The following is a 19246-nucleotide window of genomic DNA, read 5'->3' as shown; positions in this document are numbered from 1 at the left end:
ATTTTGCCACGTTATGTATATTTTTCTCATTCTGCTTATATGCCCCCTGACTTGGTGTGCAGGGAGAATACTGTAAGAACGGCCCATGTTCTGAATACTGTTGCTGTACATTTCAAAAGTGCTGAACAAATAGTTATATTGACTACGTCTGTCCTAGCTCGCTCATTAATGTCTTAATCGAAATTAGGGATTGCCTCTTATCCACTCTTTGTCTCCTTATGCCACAGTTTGTACATCTCAATTGTCAGTAGAAAACACATTTGTTTAAGCAAATCAGCCATATCAGCTGTTTTTTTTTAAAAGCATTAAATGAGGCTGAATTAACTGTTTCGCTGCCAGACAAGGCTCCGCTGATAGCCAGGTGTAGCAGTGGTAAGGTGTTGGGACTGCTGTTGGGACAGCTTTATGTAGGCCCTAACAGTTTGTGGGAACCGTTTGTCACCGTTATAGTGCAAATAATATATTGTTTAGTGTTGTGGCTTTGTTTTACCCCACCAAGATTTACATGCTAAAATCGCCATTGGCAATAATGCAGCCTAAATCAAGAGTAGGCCTAAGCCTATTATTTTGCTCGACAGGCAACTCCAAAATCCTGCAGAGGTTGTGAAATATGAACAAGAGACTCACATGCTTTTAAAAATAGGATTGCTATTATTTTGTAATGGTATCATGACAAATATATGACCAAATGCCTGCTCCCTAACAAAGCGGAGTGAGGGGAGGAAAAAGATGAACCGCGGATCAAAAAGGCATGGGCTTGGACTCCGTTTCAAAAGATCATTTATATGACAGCGATTCCACACGTTACAGCCAAAATACAGAAAATCCTATGTGAAAGCAGTATTATTCAGTACATTTAGTTATTGCTTGCATTTCTAAAGTCTACCAACCTTACCAGCAGGCTTGCCAGCTAAGATAGTTAGACAAGCTACTTACACTAATTTGATTGATAGCCTGGTATGGCTTCTTGGTAGCTAGTTATGAGGTTGATAACCTATCTGGGATAGCTAAAGCCAACTTCATAAAATTGCTAAGCAGCTAGTATTTCTTTTTTTTTACAGGACAAATCTGAGGGGCCACGTGCCTGTGTGGTTGGTTGCTATTGTGCTCAAACGGTCCCACGTTGGATCACAGCATACACCAGCAGCTGGGGGTTTCATCATTCCTGATTTCATGGTTTCTATTGGTCCTGCCAAAACGTTGTGGAGTTTAGCTTCCAGGTCAAGAGAGAACGAAGAGTTCATTGCGAGCAACTGATTATAATAATACACTCGATACTTTGATAAAGCCAGGAAGATAATGACTCTTTAGTTGGTTAATATTTTCTGTGAGCAATAGGAGAACGGACCCTGTATCCACCTCCAGGATGACCCTGGACTTCTCATCGTGGCCTTGTCATGAACATGCACCCCCTTGCTAAGTGGTGTAAAACCCCTCATCTCTCTTTATCTCTCTCTCTCTGAGCTTGGACACCCGTGTCGTGTCCCAGCCCTCCCTGGGCTTCAAAGCAAAACAGCAACAAAGACTTTGGTTGTCCTCTTTACGGGGACCAGCGCATAGTGCTGTGAACCCATGAGGGAGCAAGACAGTCTCTGTGCACTTAGCCCATATAACATTGTCATCGTGCACTGTGTGCTGCTACCCAGCACTTTGGCGCAGATGCATTAGCTGTACCCTTCTACACCAAGTCTGGCGTAGGCTGCTAGGTTCACAACAAGCGGGCTCTGGGGTAGGAGAGGTTGGGATGTCTGTGTCCCATCGGTGAGGTAAAGTGGACAGCGACAGATATTCCACATCGTGTCGTGGGAAAGTGCTGCTTTTAGCTGTAAAAATATACACCAAGGACCAAGCCACCAGACGATGCGGACAAATGTCAAAGATTTGTCCTTTAAGAAAATAAGGAACTCATTTTATGGGTGCCTTTGCAGGAGACTGGATCTAGGGCTTTTTGTTGTGCTCCACTTTCAATGAATCCAACACAAGTTACAACAAACTCATTACAGTACAGAAACATCATCCATTCCCACTGGGGCACACCCTTCCAAACCATCCATGAATAGGAGCACTCAATATTTCATGGAATGGCAGCATCGTGGAGCAACACACCTTCTGCAGTAAGCATGAGGGACTTCCATTGGAGCTGACTTGAAAAGACCTGCCATGATTGACACTTTCAGACAGTTGCTTCCCATTTCCCTCCAAGTCTTCCTGCCTACCCAGGCAATCAGGCTATTTTATTTCCTTGACATGACCAGACCAGGAAATCCTCCGCCGAGATACAGCGTATATAACCAAGGACCCATATACAACTGATTCAGCCTCACTTGATGCTAGTGAACAAACGCTGGACTGAAAGTCTACTTTGCATTACAAAATATGCCTGTTTCTTGAAACTGTAGCTTAAAATGCTTCGGAAGAGGTAGAAAGCTGCTCCCTGCCTGCTCACACTAAGTAATTACTACAGTGCCCGAGGGCAAGAGAGGGAAGGTTTCAGACTTCATTTAGTGTGAATCCAGTAATTCATTATCCACATCTGGGGCAGCTATAATGGGGGAGGTCAACCCTCCAGACGCATTTTCAGAATTCAGCTAAATAATTGTGGAGGCCACAACTGAATCCCAGGAACACTGGCTCAAATTGCCATCTTGCACCGACACAGCTTAACTTCAAGATTGATAACAGACATCTGAATACTGTGCTCTGAATACCACACCGGAAATATACTGAACAAAATTATCAACACAACATGTAAAGCGTTGGTCCCATGTTTCATGAGGTGAAATAAAAAAAATCCCAGAAATGTTCCATTACGCACAAAAAGGGAGTATTTCTCCTTTGCCAAGATAATCCATCCACCTGCCAGGTGTGGCATATCAAGAAGCCGATTAAACAGCGTGATCCTCAGGTGCACCTTGTGCTGGGGACAATAAAAGGCCACTCTAAAATGTGCAGTTTCGTCGCACAACGCCACAGATGTCCCAAGTTTTGAGGGAGCGTGCAATTGGCACACTGACTGCAGGAATGTCCACCAGAGCTGTTGCCAGTTAATTGAATGTTAATTTCTCTACCATAAACTGCCTCCAAAGTTGTCTTATAGAATTTTGCAGTACTTCCAACCGGTCTCACAACCGCAGAACACGTGTACCTGCACCAGCAAACGACCTCCACATACGGCTTCACCTGCAGGATCGTCTTGAGACCAGCCACCTGGATAGCTGATGAAATTGAGGAGTATTTCTGTCTGTAATATAGCCCTTTCGTGGGGAAAAATCATTCGGAGTGAGTGAGTCTTGAGTGAGCCTTGCCCACCCCTGGCTGCACACTTTCTGAGTCATAGAAACCCATATATTGGAGCCTAATTAAATTATTTCAATTGATTTCCTTATATGAACTGTAACTCAGTAAAATCATTGAAATTGTTGCATGCAGCGTTTATAGTTTTGTTCAGTATATACAACATGTAGTATTGGTCCAATGTTTCATGAAGTGAAATAAAAGATCCCAGAAATGTTCCATATGGACAAAAAGCTTCTCATTTTGTGCACAAATGTGTACATCCCTCCTAGTGAGAATTTCTCTTTTGGTAAAATAATCCATCCACCTGAAAGGTGTGGCAGATCAAGAAGCTGATTAAACAGAATGATCATTACACAGGTGCACCTTGTTCTGGGGACAATAAAAGGCCACTAAAATGTGAAGCTTTGTCACAACACAATGCCAGATGTCTGAAGTTGAGGGAGCGTGCAATTGGGACATTCCTGTAGTCAGCATGCCACCAGAGTTGTTGCCAGAGAATTTAATGTTTATTTCTCTACCATTAGCTGCCTCCATTTTAGAGATTTTGGGGCCTCAACCACAGACCAAGTATATGGTGTTGTATGGGCGAATGGCTCACTGATGTCAACGTTGTGAACAGTGACCCATGGTGGCAGTGGCGTTATGGTATGGGCAGGCATAAGCTACGGACAACAAACACAATCACATTTTAAATCGCTGGCAATTTGAATGCAGATACAATTACGAAAGATCCTGAGGACCATTGTCGTGCCAATTATCTGCGCAATCACCTCATTTCAGAATGATAATCCACAGCCCCATGTCACAAGGATTTGTACACAATTCCTGGAAGATGAAAATGTCCCAGTTCTTCCATGGCCTGCATAGTCACCATGCATGTCACCCATTGAGCATGTTTGGTATGCTCTGGATCAACGTGTTCCAGTTCCTGGCAATATACAGCAACTTCACACAGCCATTGAGTGGGACACCATTCTACAATCAACAGCTTGATCAACTCTAGGCGAAGGAGCTGTGTCGCGCTCCATGCGGCAAATGGTAGTCACACAAGATACTGACTGGTTCTGAACCACGCCCCTACTGTTTTTTTAAAAGGTATTTGACCAACAGATCCATCTTTGTGAAATCCAGATTAGGGCCTAATGAATTTATTTAAATTCTCTGATTTTCTTATACGAACTCAGTAAAACCTTTGAAATAGTCATTTATATATTTGATCAGTATAAATAGACTCATTCGTCATTCTCAATGTACCAATACATAAAGAGCTTTTGACTGTAGCAATCTAAGACAAAATACAAAGTCCAGTCCACTGGATTTGGTGTTTTATTTTGCAGTTCTTTACATTTTAGAAAAAGAATCCAAGAATTTTCCCTCCTGTGTGTTTTCGTCTGGCTTCTTCATGGTCCATGATGCCAGCTGAGGTGGTCAGCACGATGTATCTGAAGAAACAGACAAGGTGTGTAAGACATGAGTTTATAAAAACACTCACGACAGGCAGACTTAAATTAATTTATGGCAAGCAGTAGGGAAATTCTAGAACAAAAGTACATTTAACATTAATAGACTAAGACCATGAAACACCAGGAACAGCTGAGACAAATCCAGTTGAACCCCTTCTAAAGCAACAGTCACTTCCATTGATGCCATACAACACTTAAACAAGCATTTCCTAACCTCATCCTTCAAAAACCTGCTAGAAACCAATTGCAGACCATCATTACCATATCAAGACAACTTAAGGTACTGTTTTGCTCTCCACTCCTGAACCACTTTTCCGCAGTAATTACGTGGCCTCCATTTATATTGTATGGAGGCCATTATGATCCTAAACATTCAATGCTTTTCCAATCAAGCAATGTTAGCAATGCATGTGGCTGTACAGATTGAAGCCTATCATAACAAGAAATGCATCACGGCGGTAAAACTATTCCTGATAGTGACTATCCAAATCACATTCAATCTTCACTTTAAGAGTCATTCTCTTAGAAAAAGCTAGATGCAACAAATGTTATGAAGTCATACAGGGGGACTGGAATAAAAGCCTGTACACCCATTAGCTCTCCTGGAGGATGGTTTACCACCCTTTATGAAAAACATTGCAACCAAATACATCTTGTGCCCTTTGAAATAATTTGCTCATTCAACATATCAAATGGCTATGTAGGCTACTAATCATTTTATTAATCTGAATCAACCCCACAACATTTATTCAGGAAATGTAGCTTTCAAGTTGTCATATTTATCTTAGAAGTGTTTACTTTGCAGGCTGTCTAGCATCTATTGAGTTTCAATGTCCCATACATTGGATGCCCAAATCAACTGCAAGTATATAGAAAACAAGTTCCTGAAAATAATGTTACGGGTTCACAAATAATCTTGATTTGAATCCCAACTAATGCAATGGCAAAGTGAATCATTTGTTTCTGCAAAAATAATTGAAATGAAACAAATTGTTAAGTGAATCAACTTTGCATGGCCTTATTCGCAAGTGTCAGAGAAAAGTTTTTTTGAACATGATAAAAACATGAATACACGCTATCCTTTGCTAAACCGTTAAGAGGGTACAAGATGTTTGGAATTGGCTACCTAGTCTGTTCTCGATCATATTTTATAGACTAGGCCTACCTGCTGCTGCAACAGCCCACACTTCTCGCACATGCAGGCGATGCTCGCAAACACGCAAGTGTAATTCTGATCCTGTCTGATGTAGACTTTTTGTGAATTGATAAAATATTTACACCATTCCTAAACAAATGACATTATCAGAAATAAAACTCAAACTTGCCCTAAACTTTTAGGATCCTGGAAAACACCATTTTAAAATGCCATGACCTTCCCAGGATTTTCATGACCATACGAACCCTGATCATGTCATCAAAATTCAGTTCCATCTTCAATAGTGCAAACCATATAAGTGCGCTAAGTCACATCAAATAAGCACCAACCAGGTCCAACAAACCCCCCCCCCCCCCCCCCCCCCCCCCCCCTCACTGGCCTGGATATGGGGTAGTTTATAAATGCATTAGACTCATGCAGGACCTAGGTTGACATGCTTTGGCTCTATTTAGCTAGTAATAGAGTCCATTTGGTTATGATGGCATATAATAAAAAGCTGTGCAATATAATGTAGCAATGCAAGACATTCTATTCTTTAAAATTGCATTAATTAAATAAAATGTTGTTTCTAAAGTACATCAATTTAAGGAATAGGACGTTGCCCCTTTAAGAGGAGGGCTTTCAAAAGAGATTGACACGGCTACAACAGGCCAGCCCAGACGAATGCTAGGTGTCTTTTTGTAGCTTTCTTTTTGCAGACCATCAATTGGTCGCCATTAGCTAACCTATTGCAATTTTTGCAGTATTGAAAGTTTACTTTAGTATATCACTTCTCCTAAAACAAGTAAGTGCAGCGAGTGGCTTGATAAATGCTTATTTTTACTCGACAGTTTGTGTGCCATGTGAACGCCTCAAGTACGGTGGAGTTCAAGAAGTTGCGAGTTGAAGTTGAATGAACTGCCAATTATATTGCTCAAATACAAATAGCATGACTCTTCCGCCTGTAGCCTCCAAAGGTTTTCTATGGCAGACTGACACGGGTAAACGCCACAGATGGAATGCCAAAATGCGCCAACTAGATGGGTTAGCTGACAACAGCAAGAGAACGATGCACATGCTTTAAACGGGGCAGAAGTCCAAGCATTGTTGTGGATGGCCAGATAGCTAGCAAGAATGACAAGAAACTGCCCTGTGGGGAATCGTGACATGTTTCAGCTAGTTCATCTCGTTCTTGATGCCATGTCTTGTTTTGACTGATTTCACCTCATTGCTAATGGCTAAAGTTTGCTAGCTAGCCAACCACTGTAACAATGTATTTGAGACACAAGTGCTTATTGTGCAAATTTAGTTTTTCAAGAAACAAAGGAGACGAAATACAGTCCCATATGTCAACAACCTAAGCCAGCCCCGTCGGTTTTTCCCCATAGTTGCGGACGAGTCATTGTGACACACCCATTAGATTTTATCAGTCCACACATATCAATAAATCTGTGACCGTGCCCTCACCACATCCACCATTGGACTTAAGTAAAGCTGAGAGCAATTTCATGCGCATAGTGATATTGTCAGTACATACTCAATCAACCATATTCACCCCCTTTCCTACATGCAGGTCAAATCCTGTTCAAGAGGTTGCAGCAATCATATTCCCATGGATGCATTCAATAGAAAGTGGGAGCACACAGAGTACACTCAGTCCCAGGGACCCAAGTTGCCCATCCCCGACTTATGATACAAGTTTTAGTTCCCGTTGCCTAGGCTGCCCTCATCTTTTCAAAGAAAGTGCATTTCAAGGACTGTTCCAATCTCCAACCCAGCCAGCTCCCAGCATCTATAAATACTAGACTAATGCTGCATTTGCTTGCTCTCAAGGCTATCGGAAGCTGAACATTCAGGCACAGAAATAAAAGGTGATTAGTTTACTTGCTTTGACATCCAAATAAACGTTCAGAGATTTAAAGTCTGTGAAACCCAGGGCACAATTTTATACACCCCAAAGGAGCACATTAACACGACATCAAGAGATGCCTTCATACGTGAAACACCGTAGCAAACAAAGTCGCCACTGATTAATACCTCCCTGTTCACAAAGTTCCACTGCACAACCGTGATACGGCCACTCCGACATTCATGCCACCATTAGGGTGCTGCTGACTGATTCTCACCCGAACTGTCTTGAGGGCAGGAGGTTGTTCTGCCATTTCTCCAGATCCTTCAACTGGAGGTCAAAACGAGGGCTGATCACACCACACTGAAATGAGCAAAAGAAAGATTAGAAGTGCCAGGTGCAAATATACAATTACGCAGGTAGGCTGATAATGCCACAATGCAGAATATGACCAAGAAAAAAACATGTCGGAGAAGATGAGCAAAACAGAGGGGTCAGAGTCTATCAATCTACCCCAATACAAAAGAGTGAAAATGAAGTAGAATGGCACTCAAAAGGTCTGATGGTAGTCCTTGTGATGCAGTATATTGAACGTTTTTTTTTACCTTGTTCAGCCTGCCAGTGAGATTGACAACAATTTTCCCAGCTCTGTGGTCGTCGATGATCTCAAACTCACCAATGTAACCTAGGGAAACAAGGGAGGCAGGGAATCAAAACCAAGTACAGACACACAGCATTGTCGACAGGATGTTACAGGGCTTGAACTCAGATCCCTCAACCGGAGGCAAGCAATTCCCCTCCTGGAGGGAAGTGGGTTATGTAGTCTCCTGGTCCTACCTGTAACTGACACCTGCACATCTTGTTGACCTCCCCCTTGACTGGACCCATACCACTTACAAAACAGGTGATACATTTCAGTAACTCACCGTGCTTCATCATGACGGTCAGGAAACGTACAATGACCTTCGAACACGGCCGGATCAGAACCTGGCGTTTCCCACGTTTCTCAGCATTGTTGATGCTTTTGAGCGCATCCGCAAGAACGTTCATGCGCACCATGATGCCTGTCGATCAGAGATACATAAAAAGTTAAATTAGTTGAAAGGCAGCCAACTACTGCTCAGCTAACTAGTTAATAGTAAACAGTCGAATAGTGGTTGGTTCTCCTAATAACATGTCGTGAAACTGGCAAGCTAACGTTAGCTGTCTAGCTAGCTATTGACTTGACAAATAAGTCGGCCAACAAACTGACTGTAAGCTTGCTCAAATGTAGGTAGATGGACATCATTGAGTATGCAATGACAATTTGAGTATAGGCTTACCTAACGTTAGCTAAGATATTGCATAGCAAAGTATTGTCCAACTAGCTGGTTAGCTAAACGTTACGTGGTTACTTTGGTGAAGAAAATAGAAGGCTACATACTAAGGTAGCAACCTCGATAGTGTGAGGTTAATAGGCATTATGCTAGCTATCCAAATTACCTGGTTAGAGTGAACCGTCTACATTTCACTGGCCAAGACATAACATTCGAATGGCTAGCGCCAACACCAACAATTTCAAAACTGGGACAAGCGTTAGGTCCTTGGATAAGAAATTAGAAGAGGTTTGCACGGCCATGCAGACACGTTTAACCACCACCATCGTGACTGTCTACCACGCATGGAAGGACTACATGTACGGGCCAAGCTAGCTAGAAGAGTTGGTTGGCAAACCAAACTGTACTGCTCAACATTTATACCATATATTGACAATATAGAAAATGTGGCGACTACTTAAGAACAAAACGTAATTAGCCTAACAGTATTGTCGGGTTTTATTCATGTTCTAGCTACCAATACAACACACTAGTAAAACGGACAGTGATGGGGACTTTACGAATCACAAGACAAAACACCAACATCTCACAACATATCGACACAATAACCATTTCATGACATTAGTACATTATTAAACGTGTATATAATTTCATAAATTGTGTTTTAGACGGCTGGATGGGTTAGATTTGGGAAAGATTGACAATGAAATTTTAGAAGGGGCCCTTACCGGTTCTGCAATATGGCGGAAAGAGGAAGTAGGAAGACCTAGCGATGCATTATGGGGAAAAAACTAAGGTTTTTTACGACTAGTTCATGCGATCACCAGCTGAAAACCACTGGGTTTATGAAAACAAAATAAGCTTGATAATTATATATATATATTATATTTATTCAGACAGTGATTTAGATGCAAATGCATCCTTATTTTACAGTCTCATTACTTTATTTACCCTTTAGTCTAATGCAAACAAACTTCCAAGTTGATAAAACAGAAGCATTCAATTCATATTGCTGATTATATTTGTGCAAGAAATAGAGATTTCTAAATTAAAGTCAAATCTACCAAGATATTTTAAATGTGTCGGTAAGCAAAATGCAAATGTAAACGTCCAAAACATATTACAGTCTTTCTGAAACATCTCTGGTGTCTCTCTTTTCATATTTACAGTAGTAGTTGGGGAGTCTGTAATCCCTTTTCAAACTATAGTATCTTATGTGGGGCTTTGTTTTAAATCTAAAGATCGCCAACTAGTGGTTGGAGTGTGGGAAATAAATACAGTATGATGTTTTACCAGTAGGTTTACCGAGTAGATTATGCTTTGTTGAAACCTGGGAATTTTCTCTTTAAATCTCAGAGCCTTAGAATTTGAGGACGAATTTGAAATATTGATTTAATAACAGGAGGTTCAATCAAAGAAAAAGTAACAAAGCTCACTCTGAACAGGGTTTCAAGGATAATCCAACCTTTTATTTATTGTTCTGTATTCAATTCAACATACATCCACTATATAATGCCTGTCAAGTTATAGTTCTGTTTACAAGGTAAATATTTCAAGCAAAATAGGGTTCATTACTACATACAATTTAAAACAGTAGCAAATCAAACAATTCTGATTATAATTACCATACAATAGATTAGATATAATCACATTAAATGATTCTTTAATGATGTAAATTATGTAGATATTACAGTACATGACACACTAGCTGAGTAGTATCGACTACAGTGTTTTTGAAGAGGAAACATCACTTAAAAGGGTCCATGGGAAGATACATTAGGTTCAAACACACTTCACGGTAAACTCAAAGAAAGAAGAGATGGTCACAACCTTCTCTTGATAATATAAAATATTAGAAAGTATGACAATTGCTCTTCATTTGGGCCACTTTTGTAAGATCAAACATCCCTTACTCCACATGCATATCAAATATATCTATATATATATATATATATATATAAAGTCAACGTTGTAATTGCAGCAGCAGTAGAAATGTGGGCAATATAAACTGTAGGATGTGTGTGTGTGTGTGTGTGTGTGTGTGTGTGTGTGTGTGTGTGTGTGTGTGTGTGTGTGTGTGTGTGTGTGTGTGTGTGTGTGTGTGTGTGTGTGTGTGTAGAACACATTCAATAAAAGTTAGAGAATAGTCTAGGCACTGCAAGTGTCCTTGCTTCATTCTCGGGCAGTGTTTGAGCTTGGACATGGATCTAAAACAGCAGACTCATATAATATATCCTTCCAGTCAACCATCTACATTAAAATGTAAATTTCCTCTGTACCAGTCCTATGTTGGCAAGATGATAAAATGTGCCAATAGCTTATTCAAAAATCCTCAAAAGCAGTACGTTTCACTTCACAAAATGTTGTTGAAGTTTTTTATAGTACATGTAGTTGGGTGAAAGTGTGTTGCAGGTTTGGTGTCTGACTGGTTAGCTACAGGTACCTGGCACTCCTCGTTCTCTCTTGAATCAAATCAAATGTGAGACACAACCCAGGGGTAAACTGGAATCACTCCCCTCCCCTCTTTAAACTGTCCAGGAGAGTGATCCTGGAGGCAAACTGTAACGTTACAGACAGACATAGTGTAAGCCCAGTGACATGCCCACCGGTCAAGACGGCATGGTAACAGTGGAGCACAACGGAATGGCTGAGCGGCACAACAGAAGTAACCAGATTCTGTACCTTTCATGGTTACGTCATAACTCATAAAAAAATGTCCCTTTACTAAGCCAGAGAGTGGGCTTCTATACTCCTTGGCTTAGCCACCGTTACTGACCATGCTAGTTATAGAGCTACTGTCCCTCCTGAGGTCCAGGCCTAGTTTCTGGAGGTCCAGGCCCATGCCCACTAACATCTGGAGCAGGGTGAGCTCCTGCTGGGTGGCCTGGTCCACCAAGGCTGGGCAGGTGGGGTTGCACTGGGGCCAGTGGCAGGTGTCAATCAGGTGGAAGGGACAGCCCTTCAGGGGGGTCTTGCTGTTACGGTTGGCTTCTTGGAAACTCTTATCCCAGCACTGCAGAGCCCGGGGCAGGGAGGTGCCTTTGACTTGAAACGTCATCCAGTTACTAATGTAAAGAATGATGGAGAGAAGGAGAAGGAGAGGGAGAGAGAGAGGGAGAGAGAGAGAGAGAGATAGAGAGAGAGAGAGAGAGAGGGAGAGAGAGAGAGAGAGAGAGAGAGAGAGAGATAGAGAGAGAGATAGAGAGAGAGAGAGAGAGAGAGAGAGAGAGAGAGAGAGAGAGAGAGAGAGAGAGAGGGAGAGGGAGAGAGAGAGAGAGAGAGAGAGAGAGAAGGGGAGGGAGATAACAAGAGGGCAGGAGAGAGAGCGAGAGAGAGAGAAAGAGAGAGAGAGAGAGAGAGAGGGAGTGAATGGGTGCCAGAGAAAGGGGAGATGATTGAAGTAGGTAACTGTGAGAAGAGAGAGAGCGTGTTGGGCCACTTGAGCTCTGTATCTTCTCACAAGCAGTTTGCCTTGGCAGGCTGCGTCTCAATTATTCCCCAGCTGTGCCCTCCTTGTGTCCAGCCTCCAACACCACCACCATATCTACCATCAACATAGCCCTGCATTAGATTACAAACTGTGAAAATATGATCCACCTACCTCACACTAGTATGATTAGGCAACCAGCACCTCCACTACAACCCTGAGCTAATCACTCCTCCCATCTCCAACCCTGCCCTTTACCGTAACATAGGCCCCACCTTCTGCCCTGTCACTGACCCTATGTCCAGCTGGAGAGGCGTGTGTTTCAAGTGTGCGTGATTTTATGAGTGTGTGTGTGTGTGTTCACTTTTAAGTGTGTATGTGTTTGCTTGCTTAAAGGGCTGAGTTTGTTTGTGCACGTTTGTGTGTATGTAGGTGGGTGGGTGGGTGGGTGCGTGTGTGTGTGGGTGTGTGTGTCCGTGCGTGTGTGGGTGCGTGTGTGTGGGTTTGTGCGTGCGGCTGTGTGTATGTGTAAAGCGTGCTGGGGGGTTAGTAAAAGTGTGAAATGTCATTCAGTGACACGCAGAATGCGGTTTGATGAACGAGCTACACAAAAAGAGTCGCATGAGCTCACTGGGTAGAGATGGGTCAGGGTAGGGGCGAGGGGTAGAGGGGACAGTGGATGTGCTTTTCAGGGCCCCCAGGGAGTCAGATGTCCTACCTTTTAGTGATCAATGTGTGGGACAGGCAGGAGGGTGCGAACACAGCCCTGCAACACACACCACAGCATAACGTCAGCACTGAGCTGCGTGACACATTTCATAGTGTTGGGGACATGTGGAGAATATTGCTGTTGATTCATTTTTGCTAATTTCCCATTTCAGCTGATCAATAGTATACACTGACAGGAGAAAACATTAGGAACACCTGCTCTTTCCATGACAGACTGACCAGGTGAATCCAGGTGAAAGCTATGATCCCTTATTGATGTCACTTGTTAAATCCACTTCAATCAGTGTAGATTAATGGGAGGAGACAGGTTAATTACTTTTTTGAAGCCTTGAGAAAATGCTAACATGGTTTGAGTAAGTGTGCCATTGAGGGTGAATGGGCAAGACAAAACATTTGAGGTGCTCTTACTTGTTTTGATCACGAAACGTAGGTTTTGTGAATTCTTAGCCTATATGTCATGGATCAATCCCAAGCTCAGCTGTCTACCACATTCCACGGTCACGTCTGTCGCTGCAGCTACACACTTACGTGACATCTTTGAGTGAGTTCTTGATATCCTTTCCCAGGTTCTGCATGTAGGTCCACTGCTGTTCTGACAGGGTCTGACCCCCCAGGTAGATATTCTCCACTCGCAACTGCTCCTCATCAAACAGCCACTGCACCACAAACAGAGGGGCTATGACACACACACACACACACACACACACACACACACACACACACACACACACACACACACACACACACACACACACACACACACACAGTACACACACAGTTCACACACAGTTCACACACAGTTCACACACACACACACGCACACACGCACACACACACACACACACACACACACACACACACACACACACACACACACACACACACACACACACACACACACACACACACACACACACACACACACACACACACACACACACACACACTATGAGAACAGAGTTGGGGTGTTGCTTGTACCTATAAGTGTTTTATTGAGTAACATGAGGGACGTAACATTTATTGGTATCTTGATGGGTAACACGATGGACATAAAGTTTACTAGCGTTCTGATTCATGACCCTTCAGCTTTGATAGATGAAAGACACATTCTTACAAGATGATGGTAGGTAGTAAAGACACTCACAGGTCAGGGAGGAGTAGAGTTTGTGGCTGAAGAAGCACTGCCACTCCTCTCCTTTCTTGTACTGCTGCCGACACTTGTCTGGGACCACCCCGTTCCACAACCTAAGGAAACAGCCATTGGAGAAAAATGGCTTCCAGTGCGCATTGAACATAGACAGGGCAACTGTTATATGCTAAAATGATTGGTGCACTTCAAACCAATGGAAATAAAGCTACACGTGTGATGAGATGCAATGCTTTGTTCAGGGCATCTGTCATTATAAGGTCATAGAGACATGGATAAGCTGAAGGGAGAGAGACAGATGTGTTTTACTTGAGTCCTCTCTTGATGGCGTCTACAGGTGAGCAGGAGACACTGTCTGGGCAGTCAGGAACCCTCTGCTGTTTACTCTCCAGAAACCAGCCCGAATCCACCAGGCCTCGAACCTGGGCCTCTGCCCCCAGCTGCTCCAGCTGACTGGACACCCTCTCAATGTTCAGCAGCACTCCTGTCCCTCCAGCACTGCAGGGGAGCAAAGAAACTGGGTATAAAGTCTGTGTCTGTGACCGTTTCCCAACATTGGCACACTGCCAATTGGAGCCAAAATGGCCGACAGCTAGCCACAATAATGCTATGCTGTCACAGTCAGACTTAACTGTGTGTTCTTGTTTTAGTCCTCAGGGTGTCTCACCAAACATGTTGCTAACCTGGGAAGAATCTCCAGAACTGTGTCATCCTTTATGGAAGAGGCCCCTAATAGACATGATGTCATTGTCCCACACTCTACGGCCAATACAGGACAGCAGGGCTCGTAAACATCTTTATGGTAGACAACAGTAACAGGACGTCCTAAAATAGACTCACTCTGTCAATGTGTGTGAGTGTGTGGAGATGGGTAGCGGAGACAGATGGTGCCAGACAACGGGGCAAGATTGGGAACAGACCCAAAGCAGAGGAGAGGAACTCACCTTGTGCCAGCCAGCATGACAACCTTGGCCTGTTTGATGCCTTTAGGGACTAGGTCTTTGATGACCTCACGGATGATCAGGGAACCCATGAAGGTATACTCAACTGGAGGGAAACATAGATATGCAATCAATAGAACAAACCACCGTATTGAAATGGCTTTGGTGTTGAGGAAAATAATGAGGATCTGCTGGTGGTGAGAGGACCTACTGGCATCTTTCTCCTTCTCTTTTCCCGGGCCTCTCTTCTCCTTGGTGGCTGTGGGCCCTGTGCCACTCCACACGTCGCTGGAGCAGTACGGGATGAATCTGCAGAAGAGGAGATACACAGCTGGGTCAGAGCCACACACACACTCACACACACCCACACACACACACACACACACACACACGCACGCACACACGCACACACACACACACACACACACACACACACACACACACACACACACACACACACACACACACACACACACACACACACACACACACACACACACACATACGCACGCACGCACACACGCACACTCTCACACGTACTCATGTACATATGTAATAGTATTAATGGGACTCCATCCCTCATTGTGAAGCAACCTGTCATGTTTGATATTCATCATCTCAGCCTGCAGTTGGCTTCTTCAATCACACAGATCCTGAGAACTTTACTTAGCAGTGCAGTATGAGCAGTACAGTATGTAGGACAACATGTACCGGTAACATACAACAACCAGCGTGTTAACAAGCATACTTACACAATATTACTGTTATACCAATGAGGGTTTTCTTCCGCCTGGGCTGACAATATTCCACTTCCTGTAAAGCAACCAATAGAAAGTCAAGCAGAGACAGTGGTGACCTCTCATTGGATATACAGTAGGACACAACATTGATGTCATATGACAATCAACAACCCATGACACAATGTATATTGGGAATGGGACCAAACATGGACGCCCATGTAAAACATGTATGATGAATGACGAGGACGCATTCTAAAACAGTACTTACCTTTGCGCGTTTGGGGCCAGTCGGATGAGGTCATGAGTCGTGGGATATTTTTATATCTGGTATCGCAGGAGTCTTTGTTGTAGCAGCACCAACCGCCTAAAAATAAGACACTAATATTAGCTTCTCACATCCGGTTTCAGAAGCTCAGAAAGGGAGACCCCCTTGTTAGCCCATTTCAGAGGCCTGAGAGGAATGGGGGTTGGGAGGAATGGGAGAGGGAGGGTAACTGAGGCATCCACCTGCAGCTCCATCGGCTAGCCTCTGGCCAGGCTCCCGAACTGAGGGAGTGTCTGTGGGGTCTGATGCACATGTATGGCAATGGACTGTTGAATAGAAACGGCAGGGATATAAATTGGTGGCTGTTATGTGACTGCTTCCTAAAATCCCACCTGGGGTCCATTAATGGTTGAGTTATAATCTTAACCATACCTATGCTTATATGCATATTTAACATGTAAATCAAATGTAAGTCAAGCCTTTTGGAGCCGTACCACCTGCTGAGAAAATAAACAAATGAACAAACTGTGGCATTTGTGACCTAATCAGATACTTGCCCTATAAAAGAGTGGATATCTTGGTACACTGATGTAGGATATGTACGCTGTGACATTTCAACCTGCTGAAATGTTTGTTCTTAGAGGATGTGACACATCCGGTTCTAGGTCTCAGAATACACGTGGGATGTCACAACGCAATCCTCATAAATATCCCATAGCGACGGAGGGGCGAATGCCAGAGGAGGTGTCCAATCAGAGTGACAGACAGTCGCCGAAAAAGACGAAAAAGGGAAAGGAGACTTACCACCGGTCCAGATGCCGATGAGGGCGTCGCGCAAACATGCCACGCGCTGACCTCTCAAGATCAAATTAACCAGAGGAGTTTAAAATACACACCTTCCAGAAATATCAGCCATCTCTTACTCCCTTTGAAGTCCTTTAGGTAAAACCTGTGGACCACAAATAAACATGGATGAAGGGCTGTGAATGGTGAAACCTAGAGAACACTGCTGTAGAGTGTCATGTGTTGGCCGATCTTCCAACCATAATCACTCATCATTGTAACCCCTTATCAACACAATGATTCTAAGTACCATAAAGTACGTGACAATTCCTGAATTATTTATTTCCTTCAAAGTTCAACCACAAACTCTAATTCAAAGTCCTTTGATAGTAATTAAAACCATTTACCCCTTGCCGTCACCAACTTAGATAACTGAGGACTAGATTACTACTTTATATAATATCAAAACACATTACAGTGTAATTACAGCTGTAATAGCACTGACAAATACAAAAAACATGAACAACTGATTAGTTATTTCAGTGTTTTCACGGCACTATATGATTCCTTATCACATCCAATTTTGCTGAAATTGATAGATTGTCTTATGTCCTGAGTACAATCTCTAGAGCTTTTTTGTTATCTAAACAGCCATCATTTGCCTCCATAAATAGTTTTCCAGAGCATCTTACCCTGCCGCTGTTCCATCGTTGCATGTGACCTGAGTATTCTTGAGGACATGCAGCTTCATATCATCTGAAGCCTTGTTGTTCTGTGAAGCTGACTGCTGGGCTGTCGCCCGACCTCCAGAGTTACCCTCCCTGCCCGACTCCACTGGCCCAGAATGAGGCTCATCTTCTGGGGCCGACTGGGCTGCCTCGGCCCCCTGGTTCTGGTTCCCCTGGTTCTTCTTAGATGACTTGCCACTAGGTTTGGCATTGCGGTTGTTCTGGCAACAAATCCCTCCTATCAGCAGCAGGAAAACCACATGGCCCAGGATCTTCATAGTCAATCCAGCCTAAGAGTTTAGCACAAAACATGCTACATGAAACACTCAACTCATAGACACTGAAACACACCATCCTTACTCAATGGTATAGGCGAGAGTTAGGTTTAGAGTAATTGGGCACCAGCATTGCAAAACAAATGAAGGTTAATGATATGTTAGGCAAATTGACTTAAAATACCAAACATCCTTCTCAAAAGTTAAAATAGATTAAAGAAATGATCAATAACAATCAGGATCCATTAAATGCCACAGAAAATCAACATACCCCTTTCAGTATCCAGTCCTGAAGAAGGTCACGTGTGAGGAAGGATCTTGGGTAAAACAGAGCAGCGATGCTACTGAGGAGACAGGTGAGGAGAGACTGTAGGTGAATGGATGCTGGCGTTGAGGACGGCTTGGCCAGTTTTTTGGTGAAGGCTCGGGGTTGGCGGTGCACTTTATAGTGCCACCATATGGATCCTATTTCCCAGCATTCCCTTTGAGCTGCCGCCAGGTTCTGACTGTGCGATGTGACGACACGCTAAGGGTGTTGGATGGTTAGTGGCGAGGAGAAAAGATAACACACGCTCTGCTGAACATATTTCAAGCGCCCCCACCAACTCCCGACTCACACCCACACATCCACCCACCTGACCCAGTCCCACAACAAGAAAAAACTATGCCTCCCTCATCCCCTCCTCTCATCCACCCCTCTCCCCTCTGTTCGCCTGTGCTTTGATTTAAACACCTACATGGCTGGCATATCTGCAGCATAATCCTTTCGTGTGCCGTGTACCCCGGAGGTCAGTAGAGCACAAAGCTCAGACACACTCCATAAGACCGCCCCTGTGTGTTGACCTCACGTTGAAAGATCCAGAGGACACACACAAAGGTACAGAGTGGTTGATACTTTGGGTGGAAAACGCACGTGGTGGCTGTCTTGTTGAGCGATGGGTTTCCAGCTTAATGATATCAGATAGAAGCTCCAAATGAATGTTTATCAAGCTGCACTTTACCCCTTGTGCCGCAAATGTTCAATTTGCCAACTGAAGGAAATGTGTTGGTAAACAAATGACCTCAATAACAGTTATGTGAAGTATATGTGTTTAAAACGGCAAAATCAATCCACTACAGTAAAACGTTTAGACATAACAATAAGAAAGTGT

The 19246-nt window shown here is 43.4% G+C and overlaps 2 protein-coding genes across 2 annotated transcripts; both read right to left on the bottom strand.

The window, feature by feature from the left end:
* Positions 1-4605: 4605 nt before the first annotated feature.
* On the bottom strand, positions 4606-8807 carry LOC139424508 (small ribosomal subunit protein uS8). Its single transcript, XM_071176430.1, has 4 exons — positions 8671-8807; positions 8350-8429; positions 8022-8107; positions 4606-4739 (listed from the first exon to the last, which is right to left on the bottom strand). The coding sequence occupies exons 1-4, from the start codon at positions 8801-8803 to the stop codon at positions 4646-4648; spliced, it is 393 nt and encodes a 130-aa protein (XP_071032531.1). The 5' UTR covers positions 8804-8807; the 3' UTR covers positions 4606-4645.
* A 1700-nt stretch (positions 8808-10507) lies between these two features.
* LOC139423792 (carboxylesterase notum2-like) lies at positions 10508-18507 on the bottom strand. Its single transcript, XM_071175424.1, has 13 exons — positions 18367-18507; positions 17785-18110; positions 17206-17258; positions 16313-16408; positions 16057-16117; positions 15516-15613; positions 15308-15410; positions 14673-14861; positions 14361-14461; positions 13745-13892; positions 13206-13253; positions 10577-12125; positions 10508-10540 (listed from the first exon to the last, which is right to left on the bottom strand). The coding sequence occupies exons 2-12, from the start codon at positions 18096-18098 to the stop codon at positions 11819-11821; spliced, it is 1518 nt and encodes a 505-aa protein (XP_071031525.1). The 5' UTR covers positions 18099-18110; positions 18367-18507; the 3' UTR covers positions 10508-10540; positions 10577-11818.
* Between the last annotated feature and the right edge of the window lie 739 nt (positions 18508-19246).

The sequence above is a fragment of the Oncorhynchus clarkii genome, chromosome 13, assembly GCF_045791955.1.
Source record: "Oncorhynchus clarkii lewisi isolate Uvic-CL-2024 chromosome 13, UVic_Ocla_1.0, whole genome shotgun sequence".
In the NCBI taxonomy this organism is placed as follows: domain Eukaryota; kingdom Metazoa; phylum Chordata; class Actinopteri; order Salmoniformes; family Salmonidae; genus Oncorhynchus; species Oncorhynchus clarkii.
This window is presented reverse-complemented; position numbering and strand designations above follow the sequence as displayed.